Below are 25,836 nucleotides of genomic sequence, written 5' to 3' on the forward strand. Positions count from 1 at the left end.
GTTCAAACAGGTTTTGCCTGATGAGACTTTTTCTTTTGAATGCTGACATTTTAAAGACAGAACTTCGTATATGCACTTGTAACATAATCTTTGAAACACCAGCACTGTGTAAACACAAATGTCCACCTCTACCTGCCTGCCTCCTGCTGAATCCTTGTCCTCACGACTCCTAGAAGGCTACAGAGATAGGCGACAGCGATAGGCGACAGATTTCGTGGCGACAGAGATAGGCGACAGATTTCGTGGCAACCTGTCACTTCAAAAGCACTCACAATCTCGGAAATTTGAACTTTGTGTTTATGATGGCGTAGCGTGATATAAGCAGAATGTAATGCAATTTCCATGCAAGAACCCCACAAATATTTGCCTCCTCGCTGACTTCAACTGCCCACTTAGTCACTTTATTTGTGATAATAAAATGATGATGCGCATCGTAACCATATATACGGCTTTAGGCAGTTAGCTCACAGTGGTAAGGCTCTGGACAGTTAGCTCACAGTGGTAAGGCTCTGGACAGTTAGCTCACAGTTCTATGGCTCCGGAGAGTTAGCTCACAGTGGTAAGGCTCTGGACAGTTAGCTCACAGTTCTATGGCTCCGGAGAGTTAGCTCACAGTGGTAAGGCTCTGGACAGTTAGCTCACAGTTCTATGGCTCCGGAGAGTTAGCTCACAGTGGTAAGGCTCTGGACAGTTAGCTCACAGTGGTAAGGCTCTGGACAGTTAGCTCACAGTTCTATGGCTCCGGAGAGTTAGCTCACAGTGGTAAGGCTCCGGAGAGTTAGCTCACAGTGGTAACGCTCTAGACAGTTAGCCCACAGTGGTAAGGCTCCGGAAAGTTAGCTCAGTGGTAAGGCTCTGGACAGTTAGCCCACAGTGGTAAGGCTCTGGACAGTTAGCCCACAGTGGTAAGGCTCTGGACAGTTAGCCCACAGTGGTAAGGCTCCGGACAGTTAGCTCAGTGGTAAGGCTCTGGACAGTTAGCCCACAGTGGTAAGGCACTGGACAGTTAGCCCACAGTGGTAAGGCTCTGGACAGTTAGCCCACAGTGGTAAGGCTCTGGACAGTTAGCCCACAGTGGTAAGGCTCTGGATAGTTAGCTCAGTGGTAAGGCTCTGGACAGTTAGCCCACAGTGGTAAGGCTCTGGACAGTTAGCCCACAGTGGTAAGGCTCTGGACAGTTAGCCCACAGTGGTAAGGCTCTGGATAGTTAGCTCAGTGGTAAGGCTCTGGACAGTTAGCCCACAGTGGTAAGGCTCCGGACAGTTAGCTCAGTGGTAAGGCTCTGGACAGTTAGCCCACAGTGGTAAGGCTCTGGACAGTTAGCCCACAGTTGTATGGCTCTGGAGAGTTAGCTCACAGTGGTAAGGCTCCAGACAGTTAGGCCACAGTGGTAAGGCTCTGGACAGTTAGCCCACAGTGGTAAGGCTCCGGACAGTTAGCCCACAGTTGTATGGCTCTGGAGAGTTAGCTCACAGTGGTAAGGCTCCAGACAGTTAGCTCACAGTGGTAACGCTCTGGACAGTTAGCCCACAGTGGTAAGGCTCTGGACAGTTAGCCCACAGTGTTAACGCACTGAGTTGCTGACATCTTTTGCCAACTTGCAGTGTAAACTCGAATCCCACATGTAGCACAAAACACATTTTTGTAATGTGCATTTATTGCAGTATTCTGTTGGGAAGAAAAGTGTAATCATCACCTTGAAAATTTTGATTAGGGCTCAATTCAATCCAACCTGCATTACAGTGTGTCACGCCCTGATCTGTTTCAACTGTCCTTGCGCTTGTATCCACCCCCTCCAGGTGTCGCCCATCTTCCCCATTATCCCCTAGGTACTTATAACTGTGTTCTCTGTTTGTCTGTTGCCAGTTCGTCTTGTTTGTCAAGTCAACCAGCGTTGTGTTTCTCAGCTCCTGCTTTTCCCCAGTCTCTCTTTTCTCACCCTCCTGGTTTAGACCATTGCCTGTCCTGACTCTATGCCCACCTGCCTGACCATTCTGCCTGCCCTTGCCCCTGACCCTGAGCCTACCTGCCATCTGGTACCTTTGCCCCTACTCTGGATTATGACCTCTGCCTGCCTTGACCTGTCGTTTGCCTACCCCTGTTGTTGTAATCAACATAGTTACTTCAACACAGTCTGCACTTGGGTCTTACCTGAAACGTGATACAGTATTTAAGCAGTATTTATTTTTTAAATTGTCAAATGAACACACAAATTGGTCTTGGGGGTAGGGTACTGTTTAAAAAACTACAATTACTACCAGGTATGCTTTGTTGAACACTGAACACTGAACACTTGCTTTTGTCCAGGTGGGAATGGGCAGTGTGGAGTGTGATTGAGAATGCGTCATCTGTAGATCTGTTGGGGCGGTATGGGAATTGGCGTGGGTCTAGAGTTTCCAGGATGAGGGTGTTGATGTGAGTCATGACCAGCCTTTCAATGCATTGCATGACTACAGATGTGAGTCTTACGTGGCGTTAGTTATTTAGACAGGTTACCTTGGCGTTCTTGGGCACAGGGACTATGGTGGTCAGCTTGAAACATGTAGGTATTACAGACTGGGTCAGGGAGAGGTTGAAAATGTCAGTGAAGACACTAGCCAGCTGGTCAGCGCATGCTCTAAGTACACATCCTGGTAATCAGTATGAACATTAACCTGTTTAAAGGTCTTACATCGGCTACAGAGAGCGTGACCATACAGACAGCTGGTGCTTTCATGCATGGCTCAGTGTTGCTTGCTTGCCATCTTCCGGCTAGCTGAAGAGTTCCCTCAGCCACTCCTGGGCTACAATCACCTATCTGGACCCGTTTTACTGCCGGTGTGGAGCCCCACCGGGCCTTCACAACTGGTCTACCAACGTTATCTGCCCGAGGGGGTTATTCAACTGGCCCCTCCGTCGCGACGTAACCTGAACGCCCATCTGCTAACGCTAATCGTTAGCTGTCTAGAGCATATCGGATGCTAGCTGAATAGGTCCATCGGACAACTTTCTTGGGCCACTATAACTATAACTATTTTGTCAATTGGATTGGTCCCCTCTACCACACGGAACCCCACTAATCTACCAACGGAAATCTTCCGTTTCCAGCTACAAAAGTCATTTATATCATTAACAATGTCTACACTGTATTTCTGATCAATTTTATGTTATTTTAATGGACAAAAGATGTCCTTAACCTTTCATAAACAAGGACATTTATAAGTGACCCTAAACTTTTGAACGGTAGTGTATGTTTAGGTATAATATCCAGGATATGTATTTTCATGAATATAGAATATACGTATTTTCATATTGAGAGATTATGTACATACAGTGCCTAGTCAAAGTCGACCACTCAACACCTATTGGAAAGCTATTCTGGTGTGTCTTTGACATAAGCATTTGTGTAATTGTCTCGCTGAAAAAATTAAACTGTATTCCAGAGTTATGTTTTCAAAAGACTGAGACGTGTTTTACTTTACATTTTTCCCTGGGTTTCACTCCTTTCATATTTATTTTGATCCCGACAATCTCCCCAGTCCCTGCCGATGACAAGCATACCCATGACATGATGCTGCCACCATAATAATTGAAAATACAGAGGGTTTCACAGATTTGACCCAAACCTGTAGTTTGTAATTTAATCCGAAAGGTTGGTCTTAATTATCCCAATAAGGATATTTGGTTTGCTGCTCTGTGCATACATCAAAACACATCATCAAGCAGAGATCAAATCAAATCAAAATCAAATCAAATTTTATTTGTCACATACACATGGTTAGCAGATGTTAATGTGAGTGTAGCGAAATGCTTGTGCTTCTAGTTCCGACAATGCAGTAATAACCAACGAGTAATCTAACCTAACAATTCCACAACTACTACCTTATACACACAAGTGTAAAGGGATAAAGAATATGTACATAAAGATATATGAATGAGTGATGGTACAGAACGGCATAGGCAAGATGCAGTAGATGGTCCCGAGTACAGTATATACATATGAGATGAGTAATGTAGGGTATGTAAACATTATATTAAGTGGCATAGTTTAAAGTGGCTAGTGATACATGTATTACATAAAGATGGCAAGATGCAGTAGATGGTATAGAGTACAGTATATACATATGAGATGAGTAATGTAGGGTATGTAAACATTATATTAAGTGGCATTGTTTAACGTGGCTAGTGATACATTTTGTACATCAATTTCCATCCATTTCCATTATTAAAGTGGCTAGAGTAGAGTCAGTATGTTGGCAGCAGCCACTCAATGTTAGTGGTGGCTGTTTAACAGTCTGATGGCCTTGAGATAGAAGCTGTTTTTCAGTCTCTTGGTCCCTGCTTTGATGCACCTGTACTGACCTCGCCTTCTGGATGATAGCGGGGTGAACAGGCAGTGGCTCGGATGGTTGTTGTCCTTGATGATCTTTATGGCCTTCCTGTGACATCGGGTGGTGTAGGTGTCCTGGAGGGCAGGTAGTTTGCCCCCGGTGATGCGTTGTGCAGACCTCACTACCCTCTGGAGAGCCTTACGGTTGTGGGCGGAGCAGTTGCCGTACCAGGCGATGATACAGCCCGACAGTATGCTCTCGATTGTGCATCTGTAGAAGTTTGTGTGCTTTTGGTGACAAGCCATATTTCTTCAGCCTCCTGAGGTTGAAGAGGCGCTGCTGCGCCTTGTTCACAATGCTGTCTGTGTGGGTGGACCAATTCAGTTTGTCCGTGATGTGTACGCCAAGGAACTTAAAACTTTCCACCCTCTCCACTACTGTCCAGTCGATGTGGATAGGGGGGTGCTCCCTCTGCTGTTTCCTGAAGTCCACGATCATCTCCTTTGTTTTGTTGACGTTGAGTGTGAGGTTATTTTCCTGACACCACACTCCGAGGGCCCTCACCTCCTCCCTGTAGGCCGTCTCGTCGTTGTTGGTAGGCTTGATTACCAACAACTGTAGTGTCGTCGGCAAACTTGATGATTGAGTTGGAGGCGTGCATGGCCATGCAGTCGTGGGTGAACAGGGAGTACAGGAGAGGGCTCAGAATGCACCCTTGTGGGGCCCCAGTGTTGAGGATCAGCGGGGTGGAGATGTTGTTACTTACCCTCACCACCTGGGGGCGGCCCGTCAGGAAGTCCAGTATCCAGTTGCACAGGGCGGGGTCGAGACCCAGGGTCTCGAGCTTGATGACGATTTTGGAGGGTACTATGGTGTTAAATGTGAGCTGTAGTCGATGAACAGCATTCTCACATAGGTATTCCTCTTGTCCAGATGGGATAGGGCACAGTGCAGTGTGATTGCGTCGTTTGTGGACCTATTTGGGCGGTAAGCAAATTGGAGTGGGTCTAGGGTGTCTGGTAGGGTGGAGGTGATATGGTCCTTGACTAGTCTCTCAAAGCATTTCATGATGACGGAGGTGAGTGCTATGGGGTGGTAGTCGTTTAGCTCAGTTACCTTAGCTTTCTTGGGAACAGGAACAATGGTGGCCCTCTTGAAGCATGTGGGAACAGCAGACTGGGATAAGGATTGATTGAATACGTCCATAAACACACCAGCCAGCTGGTCTGCGCATGCTCTGCCGTCTGGGCCTGCAGCCCTGCGAGGGTTGACACGTTTAAATGTTTTACTCACGTCGGCTGCAGTGAATATAGACAAGGGACATTTACAGACAATGAACACAGATAGAAAAAGTGCAGTTCATCAGTGATTCAGTGATAATCATTAAACTATATACACTATACACATCAGTACACTATACACATCAGTACACTATACACATCAGTACACTATATACACTATACACATCAGTACACTATACACATCAGTACACTATACACATCAGTACACTATACACATCAGTACACTATATACACTATACACATCAGTACACTATACACATCAGTACACTATATACACTATACACATCAGTACACTATACACATCAGTACACTATACACATCAGTACACTATATACACTATACACATCAGTACACTATACACATCAGTACACTATATACACTATACACATCTGTACACTATACACATTAGTACACTATACACATCAGTACATTATATAGACTATACACATCAGTACACTATACACATCCGTACACTATATATACTATACAATATGTACTATACACATCAGTACACTATACACAGTATAGACATCTGTACACTACACACATCACTATATACACTCTACACATTAGTACACTATTCACATCAGTATACTATAAACACTACACACATCGGTACACAATACACATCATTACACTATGCAAATCAGTACACTATATACACTATACACTAGAGGTCGACCGATTATGATTTTTCAACACCGATACCGATTATTGGAGGACCCCAAAAAAAAGCCGATACCGATTAATCGGCCGATTTTTGTATATATATTTGTAATAATGACAATTACAACAATACTGAATGAACAATGAACACTTTTATTTGAACTTAATATAATACATCAATAAAATCAATTTAGTCTAAAATAAATCATGAAACATGTTCAATTTGGTTTAAATAATGCAAAAACAAAGTGTTGGAGAATAAAGTAAAAGTGCAATATGTGCCATGTAAAAAAGCTAATGTTTCAGTACCTTGCTCAGAACATGAGAACATCTGAAAGCTGGTGGTTCCTTTTAACATGAGTCTTCAATATTCCCAGGTAAGAAGTTTTAGGTTTTAGTTATTATAGGAATTATTCCCTCTATACCATTTGTATTTCATATACCTTTGACTATTGGATGTTCTAATAGGTACTATAGTATTGCCAGCCTAATCTCGGGAGTTAATAGGCTTGGTCATAAACAGCACAATGCTTGAAGCATTGATAAGAGCTGCTGGCAAACGCAGTAAAGTGCTGTTTGAATGAATGCTTACGAGCCTGCTGCTGCCTACCACCGCTCAGTCAGACTGCTTTACCAAATCACAGACTTAATTATAATATAATAACACACAGAAATACGAGTCTTAGGTCATTAATATGGTCAAATCCGGAAACTATCATTTAGAAAACCAAATGTTTATTCTTTCAGTGAAATACGGAACTGTTCCGTATTTTATCTAAAGGGTGGCATCCATAAGTCTAAATATTGCTGTTACATTGCACAACCTTCAATGTTATGTCATATTTATGTAAAAAATCTGGCAAATTAGTTCTCAATGAGCCAGGGGACCCAAACTGTTGCATATACCCTGACTCTGCGTGCAATGAATGCAAGAGAAGTGACACAATTTCCCTAGTTTAATATTGCCTGCTAACATGAATTTATTTTAACTAAATATGTAGGTTTAAAAATATATACTTCTGTGTATTGATTTTAAGAAAGGCGTTGATGTTTATGGTTAGGTACATTCGTGCAACGATTGTGCTTTTTTCGCAAATGCGCTTTTGTTAAATTATCCACCTTTTCGCGAAGTTGGCTGTTTTTGTTAGGAAGAAACGGTCTTCACACAGTTCCCAACGAGCCAGGCGGCCCAAACTGCTGCATATACCCGGACTCTGTTGCACAGAACGCAAGAGAAGTGACACAATTTCCCTAGTTAAAATAAATGAATGTTATCAGGCAATATTAATTAAATATGCAGGTTTTAAAATATATAATTGTGTATTGATTTTAAGAAAGGCGTTGATGTTTATGGTTAGGTACACATTGGGGCAACGACTGCTTTTTTCGCGAATGCGCTTGTTAAATCACCCGTTTGGTGAAGTAGGCTGTGATTCAATGATAAATTAACAGGCACCGCATCGATTACGCAGGACAAGCTAGATAAACTAGTAATATCATCAACCTTGTGTAGTTAACTAGTGATTATGTGAAGATTGATTGGTTTTTATAAGATCTGTTTAATGCTAGCCAGCACCTTACCTTGGCTCCTTGCTGCACTCGCATAACAGGTAGTCAGCCTGCCACGCAGTCTCCTCGTGGAGTGCAATGTAATCGGCCATGATCGGTGTCCAAAAATGCAGAATACCGATTGTTATGAAAACTTGAAATCGTCCCTAATTAATCGACCATTCCGATTAATCGGTCGACTTCTACTACACACATCAGTACAATATATACACTATACAGATCACTACACTATAGATATCAGTACACTATATACACTATACGCATCAGTACACTATACACATCTGTACACTATACACATCTGTACACTATACACATCTGTACACTACACACATCAGTACACTATACACATCAGTAAGTTATATACACTACACACATCAGTACACTATATACACTATACACATCAGTACACTATACACATCAGTACACTATATACATCAGTACACTATATACACTATATACATCAGTACACTATATACACTATACACATCAGTACACTATATACATCAGTACACTATATACATCAGTACACTATATACATCAGTACACTATACACATCAGTACACTATATACACTATATACATCAGTACACTATATACACTATATGCATCAGTACACTATATAGACATCAGTACACCGTATACAGTATAAACATCACTACACTGTCAACTACAATAGATAGACAGAGGTCGTGCACCTTTCCACTGAGACTCACGTCCAACTCTCACTGAATGTCCTCACAGATTAACAGATAATCCCCTCTAACTCAACTTTTGTCCTGGAAGCCAGTTCCACTGCGTGTTTTCATTGTTCCCCTCTAATCAGGGACTGATTTAGACCTGGGACACCAGGTGTGTGCAAATTCATTATTAGGTAAAACAGAAAACCAGCACCGTCTGGAACTCGTAGGGTAATATTTGAATACCCCTGAGATAAACCATTGATCTTTAGCACGATCTTTACCCTGCAATACCATTCAATGCATTTAGATCCTATTGTCATTTATGGCCTTGTATGTCTGGCTGTCCGTTCGTCTACCTGTGTGGAATATATTTCAGTGTTACACCATGCAAAGTATCATCCGAGGACAGCAGAGGAAATGTGGTGAGTCATAGATAGGGGAGCAAAAACTTGGGTAACAGCCCGAAAATGCCCATGTTTTCCAGTATACCTTCTAGCGAAAAACGATTCTGGAGTTCCTGTACATTCGCCTGTGATTCCGGGACATTCCGGGGACTCTTCCAACTGGGATTTTGTGAAAGTTACTGCAATTTTGCACCCTAGTCTGTCAGCACTCAACACCTATCAGTGTACTGATTTGAATGTCCCTCTTTGACCTCTGTCCTTAGTCCTTTGCTGTATCAGCAATCAATGAAGTGTGGAATATGTTGCAACGTGTTGGTGGTTGTAGAAGAGGATATATATTTTACTTGAAGACATGCAGACTCAGCACTTACAGAGAGAATTGTTTATTGATGATACAGGATCTGCAGGCAATGTCTAACAGAGATGTCTAACAGATGTCTAACAGAGATGTCTAACAGAGAGGTCTAACAGAGAGGTCTAACAGAGAGGTCTAACAGAGAGGTCTAACAGATGTCTAACAGAGATGTCTAACAGAGATGTCTAACAGAGAGGTCTAACAGAGATGTCTAACAGAGAGGTCTAACAGAGATGTCTAACAGAGATGTCTAACAGAGATGTCTAACAGAGATGTCTAACAGAGAGGTCTAACAGAGATGTCTAACAGAGATGTCTAACAGAGAGGTCTAACAGAGATGTCTAACAGAGATGTCTAACAGAGATGTCTAACAGAGATGTCTAACAGAGATGTCTAACAGAGAGGTCTAACAGAGAGGTCTAACAGAGATGTCTAACAGAGATGTCTAACAGAGAGGTCTAACAGAGATGTCTAACAGAGATGTCTAACAGAGAGGTCTAACAGAGATGTCTAACAGAGATGTCTAACAGAGAGGTCTAACAGAGAGGTCTAACAGAGAGGTCTAACAGAGATGTCTAACAGAGATGTCTAACAGAGATGTCTAACAGAGATGTCTAACAGAGAGGTCTAACAGAGATGTCTAACAGAGATGTCTAACAGAGAGGTCTAACAGAGAGGTCTAACAGAGATGTCTAACAGAGATGTCTAACAGAGGAAGAAAAAAAGCTACCAGTCAATGTAGTTGCTGGGAACTAGGATAGGCTGGCAGTATTCCTGGAAATTGTGTTTGTTCTTTAAATTGTGTTTGTCACATGTTGTCACACAACAATGAAATGCTAACGTACAAGCCCTTCACCAACAATGAAATGCTAACGTACAAGCCCTTCACCAACAATGAAATGCTAACGTACAAGCCCTTCACCAACAATGAAATGCTAACGTACAAGCCCTTCACCCACAATGAAATGCTAACGTACAAGCCCTTCACCAACAATGAAATGCTAACGTACAAGCCCTTCACCAACAATGCAGTTTTAAGAAAGATAACAAAAAATAAAAGTAACAAATAACGTAGTAAAATAACAATGTGGAGGCTATATACAGGGTATTACGGTACAGAGTCAATGTGGAGGCTATATACAGGGTATTACGGTACAGAGTCAATGTGGAGGCTATATACAGGGTATTACGGTACAGAGTCAATGTGGAGGCTATATACAGGGGGTACCGGTACAGAGTCAATGTGGAGGCTATATACAGGGTATTACGGTACAGAGTCAATGTGGAGGCTATATACAGGGGGTACCGGTACTGAGTCAATGTGGAGGCTATATACAGGGGGTACCGGTACAGAGTCAATGTGGAGGCTATATACAGGGGGTACCGGTACAGAGTCAATGTGGAGGCTATATACAGGGGGTACCGGTACAGAGTCAATGTGGAGGCTATATACAGGGGGTACCGGTACAGAGTCAATGTGGAGGCTATATACAGGGGGTACCGGTACAGAGTCAATGTGGAGGCTATATACAGGGGGTACCGGTACAGAGTCAATGTGGAGGCTATATACAGGGGGTACCGGTACAGAGTCAATGTGGAGGCTATATACAGGGGGTACCGGTACAGAGTCAATGTGGAGGCTATATACAGGGTATTACGGTACAGAGTCAATGTGGTGGCTATATACAGGGGGTACCGGTACAGAGTCAATGTGGAGGCTATATACAGGGGGTACCGGTACAGCGTCAATGTGGAGGCTATATACAAGGGGTACCGGTACAGAGTCAATGTGGAGGCTATATACAGGGGGTACCGGTACAGAGTCAATGTGGAGGCTATATACAGGGGGTACCGGTACAGAGTCAATGTGGAGGCTATATACAGGGGGTACCGGTACTGAGTCAATGTGGAGGCTATATACAGGGGGTACCGGTACAGAGTCAATGTGGAGGCTATATACAGGGGGTACCGGTACAGAGTCAATGTGGAGGCTATATACAGGGGGTACCGGTACAGAGTCAATGTGGAGGCTATATACAGGGGGTACCGGTACAGAGTCAATGTGGAGGCTATATACAGGGGGTACCAGTACAGAGTCAATGTGGAGGCTATATACAGGGGGTACCAGTACAGAGTCAATGTGGAGGCTATATACAGGGGGTACCGGTACAGAGTCAGTGTGGAGGCTATATACAGGGGGTACCGGTACTGAGTCAATGTGGAGGCTATATACAGGGGGTACCGGTACTGAGTCAATGTGGAGGCTATATACAGGGGGTACCGGTACAGAGTCAATGTGGAGGCTATATACAGGGGGTACCGGTACAGAGTCAATGTGGAGGCTATATACAGGGGGTACCGGTACTGAGTCAATGTGGAGGCTATATACAGGGGGTACCGGTACTGAGTCAATGTGGAGGCTATATACAGGGGGTACCGGTACTGAGTCAATGTGGAGGCTATATACAGGGGGTACCGGTACTGAGTCAATGTGGAGGCTATATACAGGGGGTACCGGTACAGAGTCAATGTGGAGGCTATATACAGGGGGTACCGGTACTGAGTCAATGTGGAGGCTATATACAGGGGGTACCGGTACTGAGTCAATGTGGAGGCTATATACAGGGGGTACCGGTACTGAGTCAATCTTGAGGCTATATACAGGGGGTACCGGTACAGAGTCAATGTGGAAGCTATATACAGGGGGTACCGGTACTGAGTCAATGTGGAGGCTATATACAGGGGGTACCGGTACTGAGTCAATGTGGAGGCTATATACAGGGGGTACCGGTACAGAGTCAATGTGGAGGCTATATACAGGGGGTACCGGTACTGAGTCAATGTGGAGGCTATATACAGGGGGTACCGGTACTGAGTCAATGTGGAGGCTATATACAGGGGGTACCGGTACTGAGTCAATCTTGAGGCTATATACAGGGGGTACCGGTACAGAGTCAATGTGGAGGCTATATACAGGGGGTACCGGTACTGAGTCAATGTGGAGGCTATATACAGGGGGTACCGGTACTGAGTCAATGTGGAGGCTATATACAGGGGGTACCGGTACTGAGTCAATGTGGAGGCTATATACAGGGGGTACCGGTACAGAGTCAATGTGGAGGCTATATACAGGGGGTACCGGTACTGAGTCAATGTGGAGGCTATATACAGGGGGTACCGGTACAGAGTCAATGTGGAGGCTATATACAGGGGGTACCGGTACTGAGTCAATGTGGAGGCTATATACAGGGGGTACCGGTACAGAGTCAATGTGGAGGCTATATACAGGGGGTACCGGTACTGAGTCAATGTGGAGGCTATATACAGGGGGTACCGGTACTGAGTCAATGTGGAGGCTATATACAGGGGGTACCGGTACAGAGTCAATGTGGAGGCTATATACAGGGGGTACCGGTACAGAGTCAATGTGGAGGCTATATACAGGGGGTACCGGTACAGAGTCAATGTGGAGGCTATATACAGGGGTACCGGTACAGAGTCAATGTGGAGGCTATATACAGGGGGTACCGGTACTGAGTCAATGTGGAGGCTATATACAGGGGGTACCGGTACTGAGTCAGTGTGGAGGCTATATACAGGGGGTACCGGTACAGAGTCAATGTGGAGGCTATATACAGGGGGTACCGGTACTGAGTCAATGTGGAGGCTATATACAGGGGGTACCGGTACTGAGTCAATGTGGAGGCTATATACAGGGGGTACCGGTACAGAGTCAATGTGGAGGCTATATACAGGGGGTACCGGTACAGAGTCAATGTGGAGGCTATATACAGGGGGTACCGGTACTGAGTCAATGTGGAGGCTATATACAGGGGGTACCGGTACAGAGTCAATGTGGAGGCTATATACAGGGGGTACCGGTACAGAGTCAATGTGGAGGCTATATACAGGGGGTACCGGTACTGAGTCAATGTGGAGGCTATATACAGGGGGTACCGGTACAGAGTCAATGTGGAGGCTATATACAGGGGGTACCGGTACAGAGTCAATGTGCGGGGGCACCGGTTAGTCGAGGTAATTGAGGTAATATGTACATGTAGGTAGCGTTATTAAAGTGACTATGCATAGATAATAACAGAGAGTAGCAGCAGCGTAAAATAGTGTGTGTGTGTGGGGGGGCAATGCAAATAGTCTGGGTAGCCAATTTGATTGACAAGATGTATAGCTTGGGGGTATAATCTGTTTAGAAGCCTCTTTGACCTAGACTTGGCACTCTGGTACCGCTTGCCATGCGGTAGCAGAGAGAACAGTCTATGACTGGGGTGGCTGGAGTCCTTGACAATTTTTAGGGCCTTCCTCTGACACCTGGAACCAGTACCTTCCAAGTCTGTTTCCATGTGAAGGCGTTTTACATGGAAATAAAATATAAACTCAACATGTAAAGTGCTGGTCCCATGTTTCATGAGCTGAAATAAAATATCCCAAATGCACAAAAAGCTTATTTCTCTCAAATGTAGGGCACACATGTCATTACATCCCTGTTAGTGAGCATAATCCATCCACCTGACAGGAGTGGCATATCAAGAAGATGATTAAACAGCATGATCAATACACAGGTGCACCTTCTGCTTGGGACAATAAAAGGCCACTCTAAAATGTGCAGTTTTGTCACACAACACAATGCCTTAGATGTCTCAAGTTTTTGAGGGAGCGTGCAATTGGTATGCTGACTGCAGGAATCTCCATCAAATCTTTTGCAAGAGAACTGAATATCCATTCCTCCAGTACATCCATCTGGCCTCACATCCATCTGGCCTCACATCCATCTGGCCTCACAACCACAGACCATGTGCAACCACTCCAGCCCAGGACCTCCAAATCCGGCTTCTTCCCCTTTAGGATTGTCTGAGACCAGCCACCCGGAGAGCTGATGAAACTGTGAGTTTGCACAACCGAATAATTTCTGCACATACTGTCAGAAACCGTCTCGGGGAAGCTCATCTGCGTGCTGGTTGTCCTTGACCTGACTGCAGTTTGACGTCGTAACCGATATCAAATTAAATGTTATTGGTCACATATACATGGTTAGCAGATGTTATTGCGAGTGTAGCGAAATGCTTGTGCTTCTAGTTCTGACAGTGCAATAATATCTAACAAGTAATCTAACAATTCCCCAACAACTACCTAATACACACAAAGCTGTTTTTCAGTCTCTCGGTCCCAGCTTTATGCACCTGTACTGACCTCACCTTATGGATGGTAGCGGGGTGAACAGGCAATGGCTCGGGTGGTTGTTGTCCTTGATGATCTTTTTGGCCTTCCTGTGACAACAGGTGCTGTGGCCTGGAGGGCAGGTAGTTTCGCCCCCGGTGATGCGTTGTGCAGACCGCACCACCCTCTGGAGAGCCCTGCGGTTGTGGGTGGTGCAGTTGCCGTACCAGGCGGTGATACAGCCCGACAGGACGCTCTCAATTGTGCATCTATAAAAGTTTGTGAGGGTTTTAGGTGACAAGACAAATTTCTTCAGCCTCCTGAGGTTGAAGAGGCGCTGTTGTGGACAATGAACACAATTGCATTTTGAATTCACAAAGATACCGTGATGAGATCCTGAGGCCCATTTTCGTGCCATTCATCCGCCACCATCACCTCATGTTTCAGCATGGTAATGCACTGTCCCATGTCGCAAGGATCTGTAAGCTGAAAATGTCCCAGTTCTTCCATGGCCTGCAAACTCACCAGACATGTCACCCATTAAGCATGTTTGGGATGCTCTGGATCGACGTGTGCGACAGCGTGTTCTGATTCCTGCTAATATCCAGCAACTTCACACTGCCATTGAAGAGGAGTGGGACAACATTCCACAGACCACAAGCAATATCTGATCAACTCCATCCATCAACTCCATGTCGCACGGTATGAGGAAATGGTGGTCACATTGTTGCACATTGGAACATTGTTGCGGGGACTTGCTTCCATTCAGCCACAAGCATTAGTGAGGTTGGCCACTGATGGTGGGCGATTAGGTCTGGCTTACAGCCGGCGTTCCAATTCATCCTAAAGGTGTTCGATGGGGTTGAGGTCAGGGTTCTGTGCAGACCAGTCAAGTTCTTCCACAACGATCTTGACAAATAATTTCTGTGTGGACCTTGCTTAGTGCACGGGGCATTGTAATACTGAAACAGGAAAGGGCCTTCCCCAAACTGTTGCCACAAAGTTGGAAGCACAGAATCATCTAGAAAGTCATTGTATGCTGTAGTGTTAAGATTTCCCTTCACTGGAACTAAGGGGCCTGAACCATGAAAAACAGCCCCAGACCATTATTCCTCCTCCATCACTTTACAGTTGGCACTATGCATTGGGGCAGGTAGCATTCTCCTGGCATCCACCAAACCTAGATTTGTCCATTGGACTGCCAGACGGTGAAGTGTGATTCATCACTCCACTGCTCCAGAGTCCAATGGCGTCGAGCTTTATACCACTCGAGCTGACGCTTGGCATCGCGCAAGGTGATCTTAGGCTTGTGTGCGGCTGGTCGGCCATGGAAACCCATTTCATGAAGCTCCCGTCTAACAGTTCTTGTGCTGACGTTTCTTCCAGAGGCAGTTTGGAATAATTTTTACGCGCTGTGCGCTTCAGCACTCAGCGGCCCTTTTCTGTGAGCTTGTGTGGCCTAAAGTATAACATATGGATACGGTTTACTTTGACAGTGTTGCCATGTTATGGTTTACCCTGACAGTGTTGCCATGTTATGGTTTACCCTGACAGTGTTGCCATGTTATGGTTTACCCTGACAGTGTTGCCATGTTATGGTTTACCCTGACAGTGTTGCCATGTTATGGTTTACCCTGACAGTGTTGCCATGTTACGGTTTACTTTGACAGTGTTGTCATGTTACGGTTTACTTTGACAGTGTTGCCATGTTACGGTTTACTTTGACAGTGTTGCCATGTTACGGTTTACTTTGACAGTGTTGCCATGTTACGGTTTACTTTGACAGTGATGCCATGTTACGGTTTACTTTGACAGTGTTGCCATGTTACGGTTTACTTTGACAGTGTTGTCATGTTACGGTTTACTTTGACAGTGTTGCCATGTTACGGTTTACTTTGACAGTGTTGCCATGTTACGGTTTACTTTGACAGTGTTGCCATGTTATGGTTTACTTTGACAGTGTTGCCATGTTACGGTTTACCCTGACAGTGTTGCCTAACATGTACACAGCCAATCTGTAAATAGCACACCCAACTACCTCATCCCATATTGTTATTTATCTTCTTGCTCTTTTGCAACCCCAGTATCTCTACTTGCACATCATCATCTGCACATCTATCACTCCAGTGTTAATGCTAAATTGTAATTATTTCGCCTCTATGGCCTATTCATTGCCTTACATCCCTACTCTTCTGCATTTGCACACACTGTATATAGATTTTTATATTGTGTTATTGACTGTACGTTTGTTTATGTGTAGCTCTGTGTTGTTGTTTTTGTCGCACTGCTTTGCTTTATCTTGGCCAGGTCACAGTTGTAAATGAGACAACTGGTCGACCTGGTTAAATAAAGGTGTTCTCAACTGGCCTATATGAAAGTATTATATATGGATATGAAAGTATTATATATGGATATGGTGTACTTTCAAAGTATTATATATGGATAACAAAGTATTATATATGAATATGGTGTACTTTGAAAGTATTATATATGGATATGAAAGTATTATATATGGATAATAAAGTATTATATATGGATATGGTGTACTTTCAAAGTATTATATATGGATATGAAAGTATTATATATGGATATGGTGTACTTTGAAAGTATTATATATGGATATGAAAGTATTATATATGGATATGAAAGTATTATATATGGATATGGTGTACTTTCAAAGTATTATATATGGATATGAAAGTATTATATATGGATAACAAAGTATTATATATGGATATGGTGTACTTTGAAAGTATTATATATGGATATGAAAGTATTATATATGGATACGAAAGTATTATATATGGATATGGTGTACTTTGAAAGTATCATATATGGATATGAAAGTATTATATATGGATAATAAAGTATTATATATGGATATGGTGTACTTTCAAAGTATTATATATGGATATGAAAGTATTATATATGGATAATAAAGTATTATATATGGATATGGTGTACTTTCAAAGTATTATATATGGATATGAAAGTATTATATATGGATATGGTGTACTTTGAAAGTAGTATATATGGATATGAAAGTATTATATATGGATATGAAAGTATTATATATGGATATGGTGTACTTTCAAAGTATTATATATGGATATGAAAGTATTATATATGGATATGAAAATATTATATATGGATATGGTGTACTTTGAAAGTAGTATATATGGATATGAAAGTATTATATATGGATATGAAAGTATTATATATGGATATGGTGTACTTTGAAAGTATTATATATGGATATGAAAGTATTATATATGGATATGAAAGTATTATATATGGATATGGTGTACTTTCAAAATATTATATATGGATATGAAAGTATTATATATGGATATGAAAGTATTATATATGGATATGGTGTACTTTGAAAGTATTATATATGGATATGAAAGTATTATATATGGATATGAAAGTATTATATATGGATAATAAAGTATTATATATGGATATGGTGTACTTTGAAAGTAGTATATATGGATATGAAAGTATTATATATGGATATGAAAGTATTATATATGGAAATGGTGTACTTTCAAAGTATTATATATGGATATGAAAGTATTATATATGGATATGAAAATATTATATATGGATATGGTGTACTTTGAAAGTAGTATATATGGATATGAAAGTATTATATATGGATATGAAAGTATTATATATGGATATGGTGTACTTTGAAAGTATTATATATGGATATGAAAGTATTATATATGGATATGAAAGTATTATATATGGATATGGTGTACTTTCAAAGTATTATATATGGATATGAAAGTATTATATATGGATATGGTGTACTTTGAAATTATTATATATGGATATGAAAGTATTATATATGGATATGGTGTACTTTGAAAGTATTATATATGGATATGAAAGTATTATATATGGATATGGTGTACTTTGAAAGTATTATATATGGATATGAAAGTATTATATATGGATAATAAAGTATTATATATGGATATGGTGTACTTTGAAAGTATTATATATGGATATGAAAGTATTATATATGGATAATAAAGTATTATATATGGATATGGTGTACTTTCAAAGTATTATATATGGATATGAAAGTATTATATATGGATAATAAAGTATTATATATGGATATGGTGTACTTTCAAAGTATTATATATGGATATGAAAGTATTATATATGGATATGGTGTACTTTGAAAGTAGTATATATGGATATGAAAGTATTATATATGGATATGAAAGTATTATATATGGATATGGTGTACTTTCAAAGTATTATATATGGATATGAAAGTATTATATATGGATATGAAATATTATATATGGATATGGTGTACTTTGAAAGTAGTATATATGGATATGAAAGTATTATATATGGATATGAAAGTATTATATATGGATATGGTGTACTTTGAAAGTATTATATATGGATATGAAAGTATTATATATGGATATGAAAGTATTATATATGGATATGGTGTACTTTCAAAGTATTATATATGGATATGAAAGTATTATATATGGATATGAAAGTATTATATATGGATATGGTGTACTTTGAAAGTATTATATATGGATATGAAAGTATTATATATGGATATGGTGTACTTTGAAAGTATTATATATGGATATGAAAGTATTATATATGGATAATAAAGTATTATATATGGATATGGTGTACTTTGAAAGTAGTATATATGGATATGAAAGTATTATATATGGATATGAAAGTATTATATATGGATATGGTGTACTTTCAAAGTATTATATATGGATATGAAAGTATTATATATGGATATGAAAATATTATATATGGATATGGTGTACTTTGAAAGTAGTATATATGGATATGAAAGTATTATATATGGATATGAAAGTATTATATATGGATATGGTGTACTTTCAAAGTATTATATATGGATATGAAGTATTATATATGGATATGAAAGTATTATATATGGATATGGTGTACTTTCAAAGTATTATATATGGATATGAAAGTATTATATATGGATATGGTGTACTTTGAAAGTAGTATATATGGATATGAAAGTATTATATATGGATATGAAAGTATTATATATGGATATGGTGTACTTTCAAAGTATTATATATGGATATGAAAGTATTATATATGGATATGAAAATATTATATATGGATATGGTGTACTTTGAAAGTAGTATATATGGATATGAAAGTATTATATATGGATATGAAAGTATTATATATGGATATGGTGTACTTTGAAAGTATTATATATGGATATGAAAGTATTATATATGGATATGAAAGTATTATATATGGATATGGTGTACTTTCAAAGTATTATATATGGATATGAAAGTATTATATATGGATATGAAAGTATTATATATGGATATGGTGTACTTTGAAAGTATTATATATGGATATGAAAGTATTATATATGGATATGGTGTACTTTGAAAGTATTATATATGGATATGAAAGTATTATATATGGATAATAAAGTATTATATATGGATATGGTGTACTTTGAAAGTAGTATATATGGATATGAAAGTATTATATATGGATATGAAAGTATTATATATGGATATGGTGTACTTTCAAAGTATTATATATGGATATGAAAGTATTATATATGGATATGAAAATATTATATATGGATATGGTGTACTTTGAAAGTAGTATATATGGATATGAAAGTATTATATATGGATATGAAAGTATTATATATGGATATGGTGTACTTTCAAAGTATTATATATGGATATGAAAGTATTATATATGGATATGGTGTACTTTGAAAGTATTATATATGGATATGAAAGTATTATATATGGATATGAAAGTATTATATATGGATATGGTGTACTTTCAAAGTATTATATATGGATATGAAAGTATTATATATGGATATGAAAGTATTATATATGGATATGGTGTACTTTCAAAGTATTATATATGGATATGAAAGTATTATATATGGATATGAAAGTATTATATATGGATATGGTGTACTTTGAAAGTATTATATATGGATATGAAAGTATTATATATGGATATGGTGTACTTTGAAAGTATTATATATGGATATGAAAGTATTATATATGGATAATAAAGTATTATATATGGATATGGTGTACTTTGAAAGTAGTATATATGGATATGAAAGTATTATATATGGATATGAAAGTATTATATATGGATATGAAAGTATTATATATGGATATGGTGTACTTTCAAAGTATTATATATGGATATGAAAGTATTATATATGGATATGAAAGTATTATATATGGATATGGTGTACTTTGAAAGTATTATATATGGATATGAAAGTATTATATATGGATATGGTGTACTTTGAAAGTATTATATATGGATAATAAAGTATTATATATGGATATGGTGTACTTTCAAAGTATTATATATGGATATGAAAGTATTATATATGGATATGGTGTACTTTGAAAGTAGTATATATGGATATGAAAGTATTATATATGGATATGAAAGTATTATATATGGATATGGTGTACTTTCAAAGTATTATATATGGATATGAAAGTATTATATATGGATATGAAAATATTATATATGGATATGGTGTACTTTGAAAGTAGTATATATGGATATGAAAGTATTATATATGGATATGAAAGTATTATATATGGATATGGTGTACTTTGAAAGTATTATATATGGATATGAAAGTATTATATATGGATATGAAAGTATTATATATGGATATGGTGTACTTTCAAAGTATTATATATGGATATGAAAGTATTATATATGGATATGAAAGTATTATATATGGATATGGTGTACTTTCAAAGTATTATATATGGATATGAAAGTATTATATATGGATATGAAAATATTATATATGGATATGGTGTACTTTGAAAGTAGTATATATGGATATGAAAGTATTATATATGGATATGAAAGTATTATATATGGATATGGTGTACTTTGAAAGTATTATATATGGATATGAAAGTATTATATATGGATATGAAAGTATTATATATGGATATGGTGTACTTTGAAAGTATTATATATGGATATGAAAGTATTATATATGGATAATAAAGTATTATATATGGATATGGTGTACTTTGAAAGTAGTATATATGGATATGAAAGTATTATATATGGATATGAAAGTATTATATATGGATATGGTGTACTTTCAAAGTATTATATATGGATATGAAAGTATTATATATGGATATGAAAATATTATATATGGATATGGTGTACTTTGAAAGTAGTATATATGGATATGAAAGTATTATATATGGATATGAAAGTATTATATATGGATATGGTGTACTTTGAAAGTATTATATATGGATATGAAAGTATTATATATGGATATGAAAGTATTATATATGGATATGGTGTACTTTCAAAGTATTATATATGGATATGAAAGTATTATATATGGATATGAAAGTATTATATATGGATATGGTGTACTTTGAAAGTATTATATATGGATATGAAAGTATTATATATGGATATGGTGTACTTTGAAAGTATTATATATGGATATGAAAGTATTATATATGGATATGGTGTACTTTCAAAGTATTGTATATGGATATGAAAGTATTATATATGGATATGAAAGTATTATATATGGATATGGTGTACTTTGAAAGTAGTATATATGGATATGAAAGTATTATATATGGATATGAAAGTATTATATATGGATATGGTGTACTTTGAAAGTATTATATATGGATATGAAAGTATTATATATGGATATGAAAGTATTATATATGGATATTGTGTACTTTGAAAGTATTATATATGGATATGGTGTACTTTGAAAGTATTATATATGGATATGGTGTACTTTGAAAGTAGTATATATGGATATGAAAGTATTATATATGGATATGAAAGTATTATATATGGATATGGTGTAATTTGAAAGTAGTATATATGGATATGAAAGTATTATATATGGATATGGTGTACTTTCAAAGTATTGTATATGGATATGAAAGTATTATATATGGATATGGTGTACTTTGAAAGTGTTGCATTGTTGTGGTTTGTTTGCAGTGAGCCCAAGGTTGCCAAGGTTAACCTGTTTAGGAGAAGTAATACCTGTATGAAGACCGAGGATGAGAAGAAAGGGAAGGAGATCCAATATGAAGACCCCCCGGACGGTGGCTGGGGCTGGATGGTCGTACTTCACTGCTTCCTGGTACGGCTTCTTCTTTCCTCATCTTTGGGTGTTTTTTGGGAGGTTTACGAAATGTTTATCTATTAGACACGTTTCTAGCATTTCTTGAAATAATTGTTGATATGTTATGCAATTACACAAGGTTGTGGTCCATTTGGAAAATAAACCAAATTCCAATTCCAGCATTGAAGTGAATTTGAATTGTAGTGTACTGTACTTCCTGAATTGAAAAGGAATTGACCCCAACCCTGCATGGTTGTAGTGTGGCAGACCATGTGCTCACGTGTTGGTTTGTGTGTGTGTTTGTGTGCCTGCGTGCGTCTGTCTGCCTGCCTATCTGTGTACCTCCCTCCATCGGTCTATGCCTCCAGGTGAATGTGCTGGTGATGGGGACCCTAAAAAGCTTTGGGATCTTCTTCGTGGCGTTCCAGGATGAGTTCGGAGGGTCAGCAGAGAGTATCAGCTGGATCGGCTCCATCATGTCTAGCTTGCGGCTCTCAGGAGGTCAGAGTTCACATGACAGGAAAACATTCAGACTACAACTGTGTGTGTGTGTGTGTGTGTGTGTGTGTGTGTGTGTGTGTGTGTGTGTGTGTGTGTGTGTGTGTGTGTGTGTGTGTGTGTGTGTGTGTGGAAGTCATATTTGTTTGTGTGTGTGTGTATGTCTCGCTCAAGGTCAGAGTTCACATGAAACCAAAGTCTGACCACATCACTCGTCCCTCTGGGGTCTGGGGGTCTGGGTCTGCGATCTGGGGTCTGGCTCTTGTGTTGCATCGCCTTAACCACTGACAAAATCTGACACCTGTCTTTCTAACTAAGAACTTAGTGGATGAATGAACAAAGTATGGGACACATTTTCAAGTTTATCTGTTTGTTCCTGTGTAGGTCCCCTGGCCTCTGTAGCTTGTGCGAAGTTGGGTAACAGAGTGACCTCTATAGCCGGGGCTGTGCTGGTCAGTGTTGGCTTCCTCATGAGTATCTTTGCCACCAGCGTGGTATTCCTCTATATCAGCATGGGGCTGATTGTAGGTAAGCTAACAAGTTAAAAGCTCAAACAGGTAAAAGAGGTTAAAGGTTAAAGTGCAGACGCTAGCCGTGCTACAAAGCAAAGTAGCCCTGGGTCCTAAGTCTTAATTTGTATACTTGCAAGTATTTGTCTTGAGGTATTTGATATACTAGAACTGAGGGGTTTATCTGTCTAGCGTTTGCATTTTGGTGAGAAATCACAGGTTTCTAATGAAGAATTCTGAATCATAAGTATATGATTAAGCAATAAGGCCAATATACCACGGCTAATAATATGGCCAATATACCACGGCTAAGGGCTGTTCTTAGGCAGGATGCAACGCGAAGTGTCTGGACACAGCCCTTAGCCGTGGTATAATGACCATATGTCACAAGCCCCCGAGGTGCCTTATTGCTATTATAAACTGGTTACCAACGTAATTAGAGCAGTAAATGTTTTGTCATACCCGTGGGTATACAGTCTGATATTCCACGGCTTTCAGCCAATCAGCATTCAGGGCTTGAACCACCCAGTTTATGATCATAAACATATTATGTATCCCCTCTCAGGCCTTGGTTTTGCGCTCCTGTACCAAGCCACCTCAGTTGTCACGGCAACATATTTCCGTAAGAGGTTAGCGACGGCATACTCCATCGGAAGGTCTGGGATGGGCTTGACCTTCGCCCTCGCCCCCTTCACTCAGCTGCTGCTGGAAAAGTATGCCTGGCAAGGTACTGACACACAGACACACACACTATGTCTGTTGGTGTGTGGGAAGTATTTAATGATTCATCATCTAATGATGTGAAAATTATGTATATTTCTCTGTCTGTCACACGTCTACTGTATGCTTATTTTAGATTGACCCTGTAAAGAGCCTGTGGCACGCCTTTGTTATTTCCACAGGAGCTCTGCTGATCCTGGGAGGCCTGATGTTGAACCTGGTGGCCTCTGGGATGCTGCTAAGACCCATTCACGTGAAGCCTGCACCACCCCCTTCCTCATCCTCATCGTCATTCATCCAAAAAAGCCCTCTGATAGGTCCAGAGAAGGAAAAGAACTGCCCTCAGAATGGATGCTGCCTTAACGGATCCACGCCGTTAACCAATGGCATCGCCAAATCAGACTCTTCCTTTTCCATTCCTCCACCCCTCCACTGGGACGCTGAGACCCAAGAGAAGGCCACGACCCATGGGCTGGGTCAGAGCAACCACAGCCACCCACCTCCACCAAACCCTGAACTGACCAAACGTGTCCAGAACAGGCAGGTGAACGGGAACGTTCAGGAGCAGTCCCCCACCACGCCACTCACAGACACCCCCAGTCCTGTGGAACAGAACGGTACCAGTAGCATAAACGGTTCCGCTGTGGTTGGGTTCTTCTCACCGAACGGCACCACCACCGTGGACGACCCTATCCCACCGTTCGTGAAAAACCGAGTCCTGGACTTCTCCCTGTTAAAGAACCCCTTCTTCTGCATCTATACCTGGTCCCTGGTGTTTAGCCAGCTGGCTTACTTCATCCCTTACTTCCACCTGTCTGCCCGGGCCAGGAACCTGGGCATCGATGCCATGGACGCTTCCTTCATCATCTCTGTGGCAGGTTAGTTTCACCTGGTCAAATTTATACATCAACCTACGGGCAGAATTTTGTGTGACACTTGTATTTTGAGAGTCCAACATAGGTGTTGAGTTTTAGTAGATGAGACAGGAATAATGTATTTTATTTGAACCAGACACCTCATTTGTCAATAAAATATATACATCCAAATGAACACTATCAATTGACAATCAGTCTGAAAAGCTAAACTCTTAGAAAAAAAAGGTTTGGTTGTCCCCTTAGGAGAACCCTTTTTGTTTCCCTCTTGTCTAAATGGTTCTACCTGGAACCAAAAGGGTTCTACTTGGAACCAAAAGGGTTCTACCTGGAACCAAAAGGGTTCTACTTGGAACCAAAAGGGTTCTACCTGGAACCAAAAGGGTTCTACCTGGAACCAAAAGGGTTCTACTTGGAACCACCAACAAGTGTTATTCAAATGCTTTTCCTAGGGCGACAGCCAAAGAACCCTTTTAGGTTATAGTTAACTCCTTTTTTCCAAAGAGTCCAATAATAGAATCCTGGACAGGGGGTTCGACTATTCCTCTTCTGAATGTAACCTTCTGTAGCTTAACATCAAT

The 25,836-nt window shown here is 39.9% G+C and overlaps 1 protein-coding gene across 1 annotated transcript in view; it reads left to right on the forward strand.

Moving 5' to 3' along the window:
- The window catches only part of slc16a4 (solute carrier family 16 member 4), an 89,327-nt gene that overhangs the window by 20,434 nt on the left and 43,057 nt on the right, over positions 1-25,836 (forward strand). Inside the window, exons 3-7 of the mRNA XM_031794757.1 lie at positions 22,530-22,674; positions 23,025-23,157; positions 23,539-23,682; positions 24,229-24,390; positions 24,566-25,261. Coding sequence (XP_031650617.1) covers positions 22,530-22,674; positions 23,025-23,157; positions 23,539-23,682; positions 24,229-24,390; positions 24,566-25,261 — 1,280 coding nt within the window. The remainder of the gene's footprint in view (positions 1-22,529; positions 22,675-23,024; positions 23,158-23,538; positions 23,683-24,228; positions 24,391-24,565; positions 25,262-25,836) is intronic.

This window comes from Oncorhynchus kisutch, linkage group LG17, assembly GCF_002021735.2.
Source record: "Oncorhynchus kisutch isolate 150728-3 linkage group LG17, Okis_V2, whole genome shotgun sequence".
Lineage (NCBI taxonomy): Eukaryota > Metazoa > Chordata > Actinopteri > Salmoniformes > Salmonidae > Oncorhynchus > Oncorhynchus kisutch.